This window comes from Cynocephalus volans, unplaced genomic scaffold (assembly GCF_027409185.1).
Source record: "Cynocephalus volans isolate mCynVol1 unplaced genomic scaffold, mCynVol1.pri scaffold_35, whole genome shotgun sequence".
Lineage (NCBI taxonomy): Eukaryota > Metazoa > Chordata > Mammalia > Dermoptera > Cynocephalidae > Cynocephalus > Cynocephalus volans.
Genome location: NW_026902463.1, coordinates 3,077,328 through 3,094,217, shown reverse-complemented (window position 1 = coordinate 3,094,217; position 16,890 = coordinate 3,077,328). Strand labels below are relative to the sequence as shown.

The window sequence follows — 16,890 nt, the reverse complement described above, 5'->3', positions numbered from 1 at the left end:
ATGAAAACCCCAAGAGATGGTCTCTTAAACAAAGGGTGACGTGTTTGTGGAGAGGGGACTAGACAAAGGAAGGGATCTGAGCTTCTCGGAGCCATAAATCATGTGTATGTGTGTTGGGGGGGGGGTGCTAAGTATCTGGGGAAACTAAAGGTAGATGGGTCGTTGTAGGAGGTTTGTTCAGTGGATTCCTCTCGGTGAGTCTCTGGGCTGCAGAGCGTGCAGGTCGCCTTGGTGACTGGGACCAGAGCTTCTCACTCCTCCACACACGGGGCGGTGTGGGCAGCTGTTTCTCAAGTGTCTTTGGCTCAGAACAGTCCTTATCTACCGTGGGTATTGGGGGGCACTTTCTGGTCCCCTGCATGTTTCTCAGGACCCCCCCTCCTCTCTCTCCCTCCCCCGTCCTCAAGAACCCATCTCCGATCTCCCCACAGCCCAGACCACCCTGTCCTCCTCTGGGGAAGTCTGTTGATTCTTTTTTATTTCAAAGCCATGCCACCTGTGTAACCAGCACAAGTTTTCACCCTAAAAAACCACTTTTCTTTCCTCGGGTTGCACAGGGCTTGCTTGCAATGGGCGGCCAGGTGAGCGCTGCCAGCAGCTTCCCGAGCCTGCGCTGTGGGAACGCCAACGCGGACTGGATGACGGGGCTGTGCCCCCAGCTGTGGGACGTGCCCCTCCACCACCTCTCCTTCCCAGGTGAGGGCGAGGTCTTCTCTGCATTCCCAAGCAGGGATGCCGGCTGCAGGATCAGTCCTGGGTGTGGGGAACCCCGCAAAACACACACACACGCGTACACACAGATGCACACATGTGCACACATCTGCACACATGCGTATGCACGCACACACATGCACGTGAGCACACAAATACACGCGTGTACACATGCACACAAATGTGCTTATGCACAAGCATGTGCACGTACACACAGGTATGCGCATTTGCACACATCTCCACGCACATGTGTACACACATCTACATGTATGCAGAAGCATATGCATGCACAAGCATGTACACACATGCCTGCACATATACATACACCTGTCCTTCTCTGTCTCCTTCATCTTGATTTGGCTGCAGAGGGCACGTGGTGTACCCCAGGACAGCACAGCTTTGGCAGCCATTACGGCTGAGGCATTAGTGGCTATGATCCCTGTGACTAGTCTGTCCTTGCTTTGAGGACACCGGTGGGAGTTCCAGGCCCCTCACTGCTGCATTCATCATCCCCGTCAAAGGTGCATTGAGCATCTTCTGTGCTTGGAGTTCCAGTGTCAGGTTTGGCCCACCAGCAGGGCAAACTTAAATGCTCAGGGACTTCTTAATCAAAAGAAGAATGCTTGACACGAGTCTATAGCAGCAAAGGCCACGGTGGCCACTGCAGGTATGGGGATCCCAGGGGGAGGGGCCATGGTGTCCCACCTGTGCCCATGAACTCGAGCACATGTGGTTCACCCTCCACCATGGTGTTGGTGAGCCTGGATCCCCACCGCCAGCACCGCCACTGACAGCCCCCACTGCACCTGCGTGAAGGTGGGATGCTTTCTGTGGTGCTGCGCATGTGGCCCTCCAGCTACGAGGGGGCCGAGCTTCTTCTCAGCAGAGCCTGCCTTTGTGCCTGGGCCTCTCCTGCTGTCTGCGACCCATTCACGTGAGCCTGGACACTCAGTCAGACAGCATTTCTCTCCAAGATGCAGTTTTGTGTGCTGGGGTTCGTTTCCTTGATGCCTATTGGGTTTCTCTGCTCACCGCCCCAGGAGGCACTACAGCTCACAGGCTCAGCTGGGGGACATTCTGTTCTCTGGATCTGCCCAGCACCCCCACTGTGGGAAGGGCCAGTGCACACCTCAAGGAAGAAAGGTCCTGTCAAGTACCCTGAACAGTGAGGCTCTGGGATCCTCAATGCTCTGTAAACAAGGAAGCGGGCTATTCGCTCACCTCCTGGCCAACCTCAGGCCCATCAAGGACGTGGGTCCAAGTAGCTCCAGCACCAGGTGTGGCCAGGTGCGGTTGGGGTAGGGCCACCTGAGGTGACCGGCAGGTGGGCCCAGCTGGGAGGAAGGCAGTTTGGAGGCGGAAGGGGGGACAAGCCTCCTCTGTAAAGGGGCCCAGTCTCGTCTCCCAGGAGACACTCCCCTTCCAACCTTCAGACATCCTGGTGGCAGAGGACCAGGCCAAGGGTCAGGCCAGCTGACCTGTGGCCCTTGATGCTCCAGGGTGGTCTGTGGCTCAGCTCAGGAATTGGGGTTTCCCTAGACCTGCAGAATCAGATCTCCCCTTCAGCAAGATGTGCTGCTCATCAGACCTCTCCCGATGGCTGAGCCTCCTGTGGCAGGTTCTGGAAGGTGCCCAGCACGGCTTCCCCATGCTACCCTCGGTTGGCACCGCTGCCCGCAGGGCCAGCCGAGTTGGGTCTGCCCTCCTGGCTCCCTACCTCGTTCAGCATGAGGGGGCTGGTCTTGAAATGCAACGTGGAGCAAGAGAGGGAGACAGGAAAGGGACGTAGTGGTGTCTCTTTCAAAGGAGCTCATAACCAGTGCGTTCAGGTGTGACATCTGCCCCTGAACACTCTATTCTTCATGCTTTATCAAGATGTAATTCACACACCACACAAGTCACCCATTTAAGGTGAACAATTCAGGGGCATCTAGTGCATCCACAATGTTGTACAACCACCACCTCTATCTAGTTCCAGAACATTCCCACCACCCCAAAAGGAGATCCCATCCCCATCAGCAGTCCCTCCCCCCTCCCCCCTCCATAGCCCCTGGTGACCACTAATCTGCTCCTGTTCTGTGGATTTGCCTGTTCTGGACATTTCATGTAAATGGAATCACACACTGTGTGGTCTTCTGTGTCTGGTCTCTGTCACTGAGCATCATGTGTTCAAGGTTCATCCATGTTGCAGCAGGTGTCAGAGCTTCACTCTTTTCATGGCTGTGTAATATTCCACTGTGTGGGTGGACAACATTATGTTTATACGTCCGTCTGTTTTTGTTTCTGTTTTTTGGGTTTTTTTTTACCGTGGTTGTTGAATCGTGTGCATCCATCTGTCCCCCGAAACATTGCCAGTCAGCACTCTCCCCACCAAAGCAATCCATGTCCTGACTTCTTCCACTCCAGGTTCCTTTTGCCTCTTCTAGAACTTTCCACCGAGGAAATCCTACAGAATATACCCAGGTATCTGCTGCTTTCCCTCTGCAATGCTGTTGAGATTCCTCCATGTGTTTGCTGACCCTGTTCGTTCTTTCCAGAATTCTATAACCTTTAAAAAGACATTTAAATCTTTGATTCATACACTTATTTTGGTGGAGCAGGATCTGATCTGTACTTTTTCCGGAGAGCTGCCAGTTGTTCTGCCACTTAGACTCCTCCAACGGCCTCAATCCTACCGCTCGAATGGCCTGGCTGTGCGGTGCTGTCAGGACTTCAGAGAGGAGAGACCTCCCTGGTTCAGGCCTGGGCCTGAGGCACGACTAGGTGTAATAACACCTGATGCAGTGGGGAGAATGGTGTCACCTGAGAATGGGACCTTATGTGGAAAGAGGGTCTTTGCAGGTATAATTAGTTGAGACCATCCTGAATTAGGGTGGCCGTAAATCCAATGACAGGTGTCCTCATAAGTGACAGAATAGGAGACACAGACACAGAGGAGAAGCCACGTGAAAATGGAAGCAGGGACTGGAGTGAAGCGGCCACAAGCCCAGGGATGCCTGGAGCCACCAGGAGCTGGAAGAGTCAGGAAGGATCCTCCCCCAGAGCCTCTGGAGGGAGCACAGCCTTGCCACACCTGGATGTCACACTTCTGGACTCCAGACCGAGAGGGCATAAAGTCAGTTGGTGGTGCCATGAGCCCGCAGGACGTTCTGTTATGTAGAGTTCCCAGAGGAGGCGTGGGGTCCCTGCCCTCCCACCCTCTCTGCCTGGGGTCCTGACAGAGGACAGGCCTTGCTGTGGAGCCCCCTCAGTAAAATGGGAGTCTCCGCCTCGGGAGACACTTTCTGTCCTTTGACAGGGACATCTGCAGCGGAAACCAACCTTCCCTGTTGTTGGAATCGCTAACAGAGGTCTCAGAGCGGGTCCTGGGGGCTTGGGGTGGGCATCGTGGGCTGGTCAGAGTGTGGGAGCCACGCACTGTGGGTGCCTCTCACTTGGCACCCAGAAACTCTGTCCCTTCCAGGAGGTGCCGACACTGCGCCTGCTGTGGGCGCGGAGCCAGCAGGTGATCATCTTTTACGAGGACGAGGACACCGTGTGCTGGCACAGGGAGCTGTCACCGGGGGTCTGCTACTGGTGGGGCAACAAAGTGAAGGTGCAGGAGCTGATCCGCTACCTGGAGGGCATGAAGAGCTGCAGCCGCCCATGTACCTGGAGCTACTCCTGAACAGGGCCAGACTGAGGCCAGTGACACACTTCTGCAGTCTTGGGGGCACGTTTGCTTTCAGTTTTGAGTGAAAGAATTTTAAAGGTGATACATGTCACTGTGTGTGTGTGTGTGTGTGTGTGTGTGGTGTGCACATATGTATATGCACATGTGCATGTCTACATATATGTGCACGTGTGTGTGGACACACATGCTCACACATGTACATACGCGTGTGTATACATGACAGTACTTCAAAAAATTCACAGATTCATATTGTCTTTCAATTCAGTTTTCCCAAGATCTTTTTGAAGTGTGATGTGTGCACACATACACACATACACATCACACCAGTGCTGAGGCGTGGGAAGCTCTCACTCCCTCTCAGTCCCACATGCCCGTTTCTGCTCGGCAGCTGCTAGTCTGCAGCTCCAGGGCACAAACAAGAGCACTCCATATTGATCTGCAGTGTCAGAAACATGCCACAGACGCCATAGCACACACATGCTTACAAAGGACTGGTATTTGATGCACATGTGTATACACCACGCGCTTGCTAAGTCCTGTACAGACCTGAGCATGTTAGTCTCAAAGCATCCTGTGCAGGACGCAGTCCCTTTTGCAGGTGAGAAGCGAGGCCCTGGCCCTGGCCCCTGACGGTGCCACCTCGGCTCACGCCCTCTGTCTCTCTCAGCTTATCTCCATCTCTCTGTCTCTCCAGTTTATCTCCGTCTCTCTGTCTCTCACAGTTTCTTTGTCTGTCTCTCTCAGTTTCTTTGTCTCTCTGTCTCTCTCGGTTTATCTCTGTCTCTCTTTCTCTCCATCTCTCCATCTCTCTCTCTATCTCTCAGCCTCTCCCAGTTTGTCTCTCTCTATCTCAATCTCTGTGTGTCAACATCTCTCTTCTGCTATCAAGTTTAACATCTTATTTGGTTCTGACCTTCCTCGCTGCTCATCTGTGTGTAGCTCATGCATGTGGCATGATTTGATGAAACCCCACCCAGAGTCCTGTTTTGCACCATGGTAGTTGACACGCATTGTGCAGAATCTTCCAGGCCCCCAGCCCCTCACACGCTCAATGTCCCCACGTCCTTTCCCAGTGGCCGCGCCTGGCCTCTGCCCTGAGTGACGACTGGCATGGGATTCGCGTGTTTTTGTGCATTTCTTTTTCCATTTGCCTGTTTTATCCACTGCGTTTCCCTTTTTCTTAGTGGTTTGTCAGACTTCGCTGGACTTGTTGGGTCTCCAGGGACCTGGGGCACCATCATTCTCACTATGAACCAGTAGCAGGTGGCCTGGTGCCTTGTGTGCTGTTGCTTGGGCCACACTTAGCAAACACCTCTGGCCTTTTTCTCTGAGCCAGCGTGATCTACAACTGCATTTGTAACAAACCCAGCACTGACCTGTCATGCTAACACCATGCGAGTGTTATCCCTGTCTGCCCAAGCCAGTAATGTGATGGGCCAGTGGGGCTCCACAACTGCGTGCAAGGACACCTGACGGAGGGACAGAGGCAAAGAGGGACCGGGGCTGGAGGGCTGTAGATGCCAGCCAGCATAGGCTTCCTGCAGCCGGCTCCACCTGCCCCAGTGTTTCCACTAAAACCGTTCACCTTGGTGGGTTTTGTGCTCAGTGCTGCCCTTCTGTGGTTCTTTGATCAGTGGTTTGTCTTTACAGAAAGGAGTTCCTGATGTTGTGGCCATTTTGGTCAGTGTTGTCAAGCACAGTGATGAGAAACTTTCCAGAGGATGGGATTTCGGGGGGGAGGAATGCGGTCCCAAACCTGGCTGGACGTTGGAATCGACTGGTCCTATGTCATGGGTGGGGCCCAGGACGTTTACAGGGATGAGTTACCCCAGGTGGCCCTTGGGGTTGAGTGAGTAGACAGTGTGCTGTATCCACACAGTGGAATACTATGCAGCCATGAAAAGGAACGGGGCTCTGACACCTGCTACAGCGTAGATGAACCTTGAACACATGATGCTCAGTGATAGACGTCAGACACAAAAGACCACACAGTGTAGGATTCTACTAACATTAAATGTCCAGAACAGGTAAATCCACATAAACAGAAAGCAGGTTGTCAGGGGCTGGGGAGGGGGAATGAGGACTGACTGCTAACGGGTACGGGGTCTCCTTTTCGGGTGATGAGAATGTTCTGGAACTAGTTAGAGGTGGTGGTTGCACATATAGTGAATGCACTAAAACCCACCGAATTGGTCACTTTTAAATGGTGAATTTATAGTATGTAAATTTCACCTCAATTTTTAAAAAACCCACTGGGGTCCGTCTGGTGCAGCAGCTTTGCAAACCACATCTTGGGTCCTTCAGAGGCAGGAATCACAGGCCTGCAGCAATGAAGGGCCCCGCACAGCACAGGGTTAGGGTTGGGCTGGATCAGCCCCAACGTGCTGCTGTTCACACTGCAAAGCGTGACCCAGGAGAGATGGGTCCTGAGGGAACAGCACAAAACCAGGCACCACAGACCAGGAGCAGCTGTCTGCTGTTTTACTATCTCGCCCTCTCACGTGTATGTAATTGACAAGGTTCGAGACTTTGGAGATAAGAATGAAAAAACATTTGCAGAGAACTTTATTCTCTTAAGGTTCCAGAGGTCAGAAATCCTCAAAAGGTGTCACAGGACTGGTTCTTTCAAGGCTCCAGGGAGAATGGGTTTCCTTGTCTTTCCAGCCTCTGGAGGCTACAGCAGGCCTTGGCCTAGGGCCCCAAATCGAGTCTCCTTTTCTCCACCTATTTCCTTCTCCACGTCACCTACTCTTCTTCTGTATTCAAATCTTCCTGTCCCCCTCCTATAAAGACACTGTGATGACACTGGACCTGCCCAGATAATCCAGAACAATCTCCCATCTCAGGATCTTCAACTGAATCTCATCTGCAAAGTCTCCTTTGCCGAGTAAAGTCACATATTCATATGTTCCAAGTATTGAGACATGCACAACTTTGGGGACATAATTCTGTACACCACATGGGGATTAGGACGTGGGCATCTTTGGGGACATTATTCTGTCTACCACATGGGGATTAGGATGTGGACATCTTTGAGGCCTATGGTCAGGCCAGCGTCCTCTGTAACGAAGTGCAACTAATATGAGGCCTCTGCTGAGCATTGTGCCGTCAGAACTCTAACTTCTGAAATGGGTAATGGGGAAGACAGGCGGGTGACGGTGGCAGTGTGAGACGGGACATATGCAGCAGCGTGCGTGTGTCGCATAATTGCTCTGCCACTTCCTTATTTCAGGCGGGTTGTTTGTGGCTGGCATCAACCTTATGGAGAACCTGGAATACATCCTGGTGCATCCGTGTGAGTCCCTGCAGAAGATGACGGTGCCCGAAGTGCCGTACCTGAGCACCTGGGTCCGAGCGCAGTGCCCGGGGCTGGGCTCACGGTGCACCAACGTCATCGCGGGTGACTTCATCGGCGCGGACAGTTTCGTCAGTGACGTCATCAGACTCAACGAGAAGCTGCTTTGGTGCTGACGAAGCTCAGTACGGGGCGGCTCGAAGATTCAACCATAATCCTTCAAGTATCGCGCTCTTGTTTCGGCCAAGTACCAGTGAGGGCAGGGGTCTGGGAGTTTGGGGCGAGGCCAGCACGGCCTCCTGCCACCTGCCCTCGTTACCCTCCAGTTTCGACGCGGGATGGAGTCAACGTACATGCTGATGGCTAAAGATGACTACGCGGCAGCACCTTCAAAGGAAGACGCGACTCACCTGTAAACGTGGGCTTCTCCCACCACCGCGGCCGTGGCGTGGGTGTTAATGACAACCCTCAAGTGTGTCCTTCACCTGACCACTTTCGAGAGCACCACAGTGCAGTGACGTTTGAATAGTGACAAGGCACTCCTTAAAGTGCTCACGATTGTGATGCTGGCGGAGTAGGACTAAGGGGGTTGAAATCCTACCGAGAAACAAATTTTTTTAAAAGAGAACGAGGGTTACCTATTTTTAATTCTGATGAAATCACAGACTGTTCCCCTAGGCCAAGGGGATTCTTGGGTGCTCGCTGGTTTTGCTTTGGCTGTTCCAGCTGTTCATAGGAACAAATTTAATGAGATGTTTGAGGACTTACACAGATGGGGATGACGGGCCGTGTACGAGATCGGTGTCGAACACACGCTCCTCACGTGTCCCCCGGGCCTCCCTGTGCTGTTCTTATGTGCAGGAGTAAGAACACAGGTGTGAGCGGCACAGCACAGGTATTTTGGGCCCCCGTGCCACAGCCATGCTGTGACCTCGCTGTCACAGCTGTTTCTCACGTCTTCTCTCTCACCTGCCACTTCCAGTAACCTTCCTGGGCCTCCTCTGTCCACCCATCTCTCCCTCCAGGTGAGAGGCTGCGCTGCCTCCGCCAGGTGTCCCCAGTTGCCGGCTGAGATGCAAGCCCACCTGTCCTTCCTGCAGTCCCACCCTCTCTGCCTGCCAGTAACTCTTCCCTTTCCTCCAAGGCCACGGTGGGTTTGTCAGTTTTCCAACGTTTCTGCCTGTTCTGTGTTTTCTTAGATTACATTTTTGTCTGTTTGGCACCTTTCATCACAGGGCCGGCTCTATTAACTACATTTTCCTATTTCAAATTCTGGATGCTCTGGCATTTGGGGGCCTTACAGATGAGAAAAGAGACTGCCCTTCCCAGGGCCAGCAAACTCCTGAAGGTAGCCAGCGACCCGCTCCGGAGCACTCTGCTCCTGTGAAGCCCCTTTTCCTAATTGTCACACACCCAGCCAGTATCTCCCTGCCCTCAGTCACCTCAGGGCTGGGTATCAGGCCAGCAGAGGACCCCCAGCAAGAAGCCCACTGTGGTTTTACAAACTCACCAGCCCCGAGCTGTCCACGCAGCCTGCCTTCCACTCCTGTGGAAGCTCCAGCAAAGGCTGTGACCCAGGCTCTCCGTTGCCCCTTCCTGCCTCCTGACACACACCAGGGCTTTCCCCACAGCCCCGTGTGCGGTGACGGTCCCATCCTCTTGATTAATGTAGTAATTTCTTCTTTCAGTGGCATTGGCCTGTGTTGGCAGTTGGTCACCTCCAAACTTAAAGGCCAACGGGTACAAATGAGACTCCCCCACTGTGGCCTGCCGTCCTTGGGTGATGTGACATTTTCCAAGTGGGTTTTTGCTTCACTTCCCAATACTGAGGGGTCCAGGTTTCACAAACCCCAAAATCACAGAAATACCTCCTTCTGTACATCTAGTTTTTCAGAGCTGGTGGTTTAAATTCTCAGCCACATAATGGATACCAGACATAAGTTGTCTTCCAGTTCCCTCGTAAGAGGGTACCCAGCTAGGGATTCTTGTTTGTCCATGTTCTGGAACAAGACAGGTTTTCTTAGGATAGTCTTAAAAATAATTCTTTAATCTACGTTGACGTGTGTTGTTTGGAATCCAATTAGTCGTTCTCCAGAGGAAAATCTGCTTATACTTTTGGTATCCAGTTGCGATGATTCTATGAAGGTACCTGAAATCCAGGAGGACAAACTCATGGGCCACCACCCACTGGCTACCTCAGACCCATGACTTTCCTGGATCCAGCAGCCCAAAGCTTGATGCTCAGGAAGAGCACGATGGAAATGAAGGAACACGTTTAAGGATAAGTCTGTGACAATGGCCAGTGTTTCCACTAAACCCGTATCATGATTCCGTCGTCTGTGCTATTCAGCATGACTCGTTTAATTCCAGAGATTAAAAGAAATTAAAGTCAAATGTCTTTATGGGTTTTTGTGACCATGGAAACAGCCAAGACAATTTTGGTAGATTTCAGAATAATCCATGGGAAGAATCTAGAAAATGTTACCTTGATTGAACACTTTTTTCAGATCACAGAGTTAAAAGAAAACAATAAAATCTTGCCTCTCTCCTCCTCAGGTTACTTTTGTCATAGAAACTCAAGGATTGGGTCAAAGTTTTGAGTTTTGCATGATTTAAGCTCCGCCATGGGGACATTAAGTAAAGATTGTGTATTGAATTTTAAAGACGAACTTCTGAAGCTTTTGAGTTCAAAGAGAAATGCTCTGTCAGAAAGAGCTTTCCGGCGGGGAGGGACTCCATTGCTCTGTGCACAGAACGCCAGCCCCGTGCAGGGCTGAGTCTGCCCAACTTCCCGCCTTCATAGCAGACAGTGCAGCTTCTGTGTCACTACCCGATAACGTTTGCAAGGGGACCTATGTGACACGGGTGCACCTCGGGCTCTCTCGCAACCCGTCACGTGACAGATCCGGGAGAGGGGCCCCCATGGGGATCAGCCCAACGCAGACCCCCTCCTCTGAGTCCTGCTTTCCTCCCACCCAACGGGGTTTGTTCTCAGGACCCCAGTGCTCTGGTACAGCCAGATTGAGGAACTGGGAAGGGACAGGCCCAGCAGCAAAGCAAGGAGACTGGAGACACTGGGAGCTGAGAAGGACGGGGTGCTACACCTGTGCCTATCCCACACGAAGCCCACTACCCACTGTTCTGGGCTCCCTGAGATGCCCACCATCTCCTCTGGGCTTCATGAGAGCCCCACCCTCTCCTCTGGGCTCCTTGAGACCCCCTCTCCCCTCTGGGCTCCCTGAGACACCCAACCCTGTCCCCTGGGTTCCCTGAGGCCCCCACCCTCCCCTCTGGGCTCCCTGAGACCCTCTCGCTTCCCACATGAAGGCCCCTGTGTTGCCGAGCTCCTTGCAGGGGGTCTCTCACTGGGCTGTGCCTGAGGAAGCAGTGGGGGCCACGCTCTCCCTCAGTGTCTGAGTCAGGGTGGAGACCACGAGAGTGGCCAGGTGGGTGCTGGAGGACAGCCAGGAGACCAGACCCCGTGCGGCCATTCCTGTGTCACCCAGACAGGGAAGACTTGGACAGGACCAGACACAGTCTGGAGCCAGACCTGGGAGGACAAGCTGGCCTTGCAGATGGGGAGAGGTCTCGGGATCCATCTGGCCCTGCAAGTCCCAGGAGGGGGTGTCTGGGAGAGCTCCTAGGAGCACAGTGGGCACAGCCCCTGGATGGCCACAGGCTGGCAAGAGGTGGGCTGTACCCCACGAGCCCCCAGGAGGCACTGCCCAAGCACGATGCTTCACAGCCCACAGGAGAGTCTCCAAAGTTGCGGTGAAGTGACTCCTCCACAGCAGATCCCAGTGAACCAGATGGGCTGGGGGAAGCACCCGTCTCCAGCCACCGAGTCCTGAGGCCTTCAGTGGTCTCCTCACCTACTGGTCCCTGTCCCAGACGAGGGGGCTGTTCTGCTCCACTTAGTAAAGCCTGGGCGACCTGCACGTGTCATCCACCCTGTGAGGCTGGGGACAAAGGGCTAGACAGAGGGTGCAGCTGGGACCACGTGCAAGCTCTGTCCTCACCTGTGGGTCCCAGGACACGGCCCCAGCCCTGGAGCCTACACTCCTCACCTGTGAGAGGTGTGGGAAGGACAGGTACTGAGCTGGGGGGAGTGGAAAGGAACAGGAGGGGCCGTGTGTCTGGCAGGGCTGTGTGTACAGCAGGGCCACCTGGCCCGCCATTGGAGAAGTTCACACGCACCCCATTCACACACTCAGGAGAGGGGTACAGATTTATTTTTGTTTTTTTTTAAACTTATCCCTGAATGCTGAATTCTGGAACTCAAAAACACTGACCACTATAAGTTGAATGTAAACCTAAGAAAAAAATACGATTTTTCCTTAGTGCCAAAAGGGAAAAAGGACACTACCCGACTTCTCTCAGGCATTTCCTTAGGAAAACGTGCCATCGCAGGGCTCCCTCAGTGTCTCCGACTCTGCAGATCACTTTAAAATCTGAATGAGCCTGGGGCCAGCTGTGCATCCCATGAATGTCTTTCCAGGAGCCGAGAAGCCTCCTGTGCAACGTGAGCATTAAGTGGGGCCCTGTCTCCCTGCCTTTGTTGGAGTTTTGCTCTAAGAGGTAATTTCCCACTCCTTGAAAAGATGTAAGTAGTTTCACTTTTCTTTTGGGTAAAGACAATGGATGTGTATGTGATGGGCTGTATCCACCTGCATTTAGGAAGGTGAGATTCTCTCTGTCTCTGCGATCTCTTAGCGGTGTTCCTGGTTTGTTGCTTTTCCAATAATAAAACTGTTTTCTTTCTCTTTTACCTTTGTGGGGAGCTTTCTGGGCTGTGTCTCGACACCAGCAAGGGGACAGCAGGGCAGTCTCTGAGTCCGTGAACACCCGGTGCCCAGCACGCGCTGAAAGAACTAGAAATGCCAGTTGAGGCGCCTCAGAACAAAGCTTTTAATACCTCGTCACTGAAACATCCCAGAGGGAAACCAGTTCTTGCCACGCACTGATGGCTGGCCTGGATGGTTCAGAGCTGACACTCCAGCCGCCCACTCCGAGGTGACACCAGCCCCACCGTGGTGTCGTCATTGGCAGCAGACGCCCAGGCACACACAGGCGGAGGTGGCCTGCTCTGCTCTGATGCTGGAAAAATGCGATTCGCTGGCCGAGGGTGTCTTTTCATTCCGGAAAGAGCTTCCAGAATTTGCCATAGGTGGCGTTGCTGATGGTGACTGTAACATCGGCTGCCCCGTCCTCAGGTATCACGTCCACCTGCTGCACAGTTGCCTCTTTCTACAGCCAGCTGGGGACGGAGAAGCACGTTCCATGAAGACCGTGAGGACCCTCCACTCATTTGGTCAGTTTCAGCATAAATACCCTGGAGGACAGCCTAGCCACCCCCAAGCCCCTGCTCAGACCTCCTTGTGTTGCTCAGGGAGGTACAGCCTGTAGCCCAAGAATGTCCATGAGCACAGATTAGGCACCTGGTGTACGCAGGCTGAGTCATTAACACAGCTCAGGTCCTTTCAGAAACATCCCAGCTACTTGCAGAGTCAGAAAACAGACCTAGGGTTGCCAGGGTGGAGGGGGGCAGGGGGAGGGACGCTGGGGAGAGGTTGGGTGGGGACACAGGGAATAACTGCAATTTGTGGTGAGGGGCACACTGAGAGTATTGATCTGATCATCACATCTTGGGCACAGGAGGTGATAGCTCTGTGCTCCTTGAATATGAATAATCAATTAAAAAAAAATAATCCCAGCTGATGCCTGCACATCTAAAGCTGGGGGTGCTCTGCCTGTTTTGTGGCTCTCCCCAAACACCCAAAGGCCCAGTTCTGGGCCTGGCGCTGGGATCCAGGTCATCACCCTTTCCCGCCCGCCAAGGCCGCTCACCTGAGCTGGGCCCCTGCCAGGCGGACACGGAGGGTGAGGACCCATCTCCTGGTGGCTCTCAAAACCGCCTCTTCCAGCTCAGTTCTCAGTTCCTCCAGCCCATGCCCCAGGAGGGTGGACACAGCCAGGACGTTTGGTTCTGTGGGGCTGTACCTGCCAGGGTAGGACACAGACCCAGAGAGGACACAGACCCGGCTCAGCCTCAGGGATGACCTGTCGAGAAGAGGGTCCCCTTGTCACCCACCCACAGCCGGCTTGTGACACTTTAATTGGTGCAAGGTGAAGACACCAGCCCCACCGGATGGTTAGGACATGGAAGAGTGAAAAGAGGTGGCAGAGGCGGAGGCAAACCCCAGGCTGGGAACGAGGAACTGTCCTGAGATCACCCCTGCCCGCCTGCTGGCCACACCTGGGGAACGGAATGCTCAGCCGGCACTGGGTCTTTGGCTCACCCAGGCACCAGGTCCCCCTTGTTGTGCACTTCCACCATGGAGTCCAGGAGCGGGGCGGGCAGGCCTAGGCCCTGCAGGGCAGACAGCACGCTGGCTTTCTGCAGCTCCGTCTCGGGGTGGCTCACATCCCTCACATGGACAATCAGATCATGCAGGACGGGCCACACGTCAGAGCTGAGGTGAGTCCGACCCCAACCCCACACCCGTGGATGGCCTGCACGGTCACTGCAGGCCGGTGGGGGCAGGAGCTGCCCCGCGTGCAGTCTCAGACGGGCACCTGAGGACGGGGGCTGCTGAGGCCACCCATCGCCCCTGCGTCCGGATCCCACCCACTACCCGCCGTGACTCGCTTAGGCTACTGCTTGTGTGACACGGGGACCACCACTCGGTGCCTGACTGGTCTCGGGGGCCACAGGTACCTGCTCTGCCCCTCCAGATCCATGGACAAGGTGAGTGCCGGGTGTGACCACCCATCCACTGACACCTCATTCAAAGCTTCCAGCTGTTTAATCCTTCTGAAAAATCTTTAAAAAATTTTTTGTAAATGATTTCATGTTTTAAAGGATGCTTTTCTTCATTTTAAAAGTATCTGTACATAGGTTCCTTATGCAAAGTCTGGAAAACACAGAAGAGAGGAAAATAAAAGCCACGTGTAATCCTGCCACCAGAAACAGGTGCCACTTACAGATTAGGGTCTTCATGTCTAGGTTTTGGGGTTTGTTTGGATGTTACTTAAGCTTTTAAAAAATCTTTTCACTTTGGAAAACTTTAAGACTTTCAGAAAACTTGCAGATGTTGGAGTGGGTAGCCCCTGGCCCTTGGCCACCTTTTCCCACAGTCCACCCGTGATGTGAGTGTAGGCACCTGTCCCATTGGAGGGCCGACACTGTTACATGCTTGTCACTCCTCACCTCGTTTGATTTCACTAGCTTTCCCTGAAGGCCTCCTGCCCCAATGCCCAGAAGAAACAGATACGTAAAGTCCTCACATCTCAGGCTCCTTGGCTATGACTGCGTGTAGTTCTTCTGCTCCAATGGTTGTAGGATGTCCTCTGTCTGGAGATTTTCTCAGGTTGACACGGGGTTAAGGGTTTTGGGGGTAGACCACAGAGCAGGGTGTCCCCCTCAGCACCTCATGTCAAAGGCACTTGCTGCCAACCTGACCCTCCATTGGGGACGCCAATCCTGGCCACCTGGCTGCAGAGTGTTTGTCAGGTTTGTCCCTGTTCAGTGACTCTCTCCCCCATGATGTCCTTCTTGGAAGACGTCACTAAATACAGCCCACACTTGTGGGAAGGGTCCACCTCTTTGAGAGTTTGGAGCTACATCAGTCACTGTTTTCAGGAGATTTATCTCTTTTCCCCATTGCAGAAACATAATTGAGAAGGAGCTGGAAGTGGCAGGTAGGATCCTCCTCTGGAGCCACCCTAACCCTAACCCTCACCCTAAACCTAACCATTAACCTAACCCTAACCCTCACACTATCCCTCACCCTAAACGTAACCCTCACCCTCACCCTAACCCTCACCCTAACCTTCACCCTCACCGTAACCCTCACCGTAACGCTAATCCTAACACTCACCCTAACCCTAACCCTAACTCCTAACCCTAACCCTAACTCCTAACCCTAACCCTAACCCTAACCCTCACCCTCACCGTAACCCTTACCCGAACCCTAACACTCACCCTAACCCTAACCCTAACCCTCACCATCACCCTAACCCTCACCATCACCCTCACCCTCACCCTAAACCTAAACCTAAACATAACCCTCACCCTCACCCTAACCCTCACCCTCACCCTAACCCTAACCCTCACCCTCACCATAACACTCACCCTAACCATAACTCCTAACCCTAACCCCTTTGAGATCCCCTGTGGACAGGACCACGGGGCAAGGCTACCCTAGTGCTGAGAGCCAGATCTGGGCCTCATGACAAGCCTGTAAGGCCGGTCACGACCTGAGAGACTGCTCTTCAGTACTCGAGGCTTCTTGACTGACGCATGCGCAGTACCCAGAGTGGCGAATGCCTGAGGTTTTGGGCAGGATCGTCCACCAGGCGGGAAAGAAGTGGTGCCTATTACTGACAGGTTTAGGTTCCGCCCTACTCCCTGCCCCTTTATCCCCTCCTGATCGCTTATTGGCGGGAGCTCGGATTGGCGGTTTGGTGGTACCGGCGGCTGCGTGGCCGTTTCAACGGTCGTCTCCCTCCTGAGAGGATCCGAGCGGGCGCCAGGCCAGGGTGGGCCGCGCGGCAGGAGAAAGCCAGGGAGACTGACAGGAACTCGGGAAGTCTTTGCCGTGCAGTAAGAAACCCTTGTAAACCTTCAGCCCAAGACCTTCAAATTTCAGCCTGGGAAACCCCAGATCCCCTGATCCCCAAGACACCTCGAATCCGCTAACCTGGACTGACCTCAAACCCCCTCGGCCTGAGACACCGACGCACCTCAGCTTCAGACACCTTCAAATCTACCGTTCACCCACAGGAACGCCAAATCCTCTAATGCTTAGAGCCCAAACACCCTAAGCCTGAGGAATCACAATTCCCCTCAGCCTAAGGCACCCCAACCCCCGCAGCCTAGGAAACCCTAAATACCGCAGCCACAGAGAGACCAATTTTCCCCAACCTTAGAGATCCTGCTCAGCCTGGAAACGTCCTTCAGCTTCAAAGACCCCCAAATAACGTCAGTGTCAGAGAGCCTAATGCCCCCTAATGAGAGACCCCAAATCTCCTTAGCCTGAGAGACCCCGAGTTTCCTCAGCCTCAAAAATGCCACATCCTCTCATCCTGAGAGACCCCAAATTCACTTTACCTGATGAATCCCAAAGCCTCTCAACCTGAGCATCCCAAATCTCTTCAGCACGAAAGACCCAAAATCTTGTCCTGAAAAAACCCAAATACTATCAGCCTG

General features: G+C 53.5%; 1 protein-coding gene across 1 annotated transcript; it reads left to right on the top strand.

Annotated features, from left to right (window-relative positions):
* Positions 1-569: 569 nt before the first annotated feature.
* On the top strand, positions 570-7,855 carry LOC134369105 (PI-PLC X domain-containing protein 1-like). The gene is made up of 5 exons (XM_063085270.1): positions 570-696; positions 1,528-1,645; positions 1,752-1,998; positions 4,157-4,358; positions 7,617-7,855. The coding sequence occupies exons 1-5, from the start codon at positions 570-572 to the stop codon at positions 7,853-7,855; spliced, it is 933 nt and encodes a 310-aa protein (XP_062941340.1).
* The last annotated feature ends 9,035 nt before the right edge of the window (positions 7,856-16,890 follow it).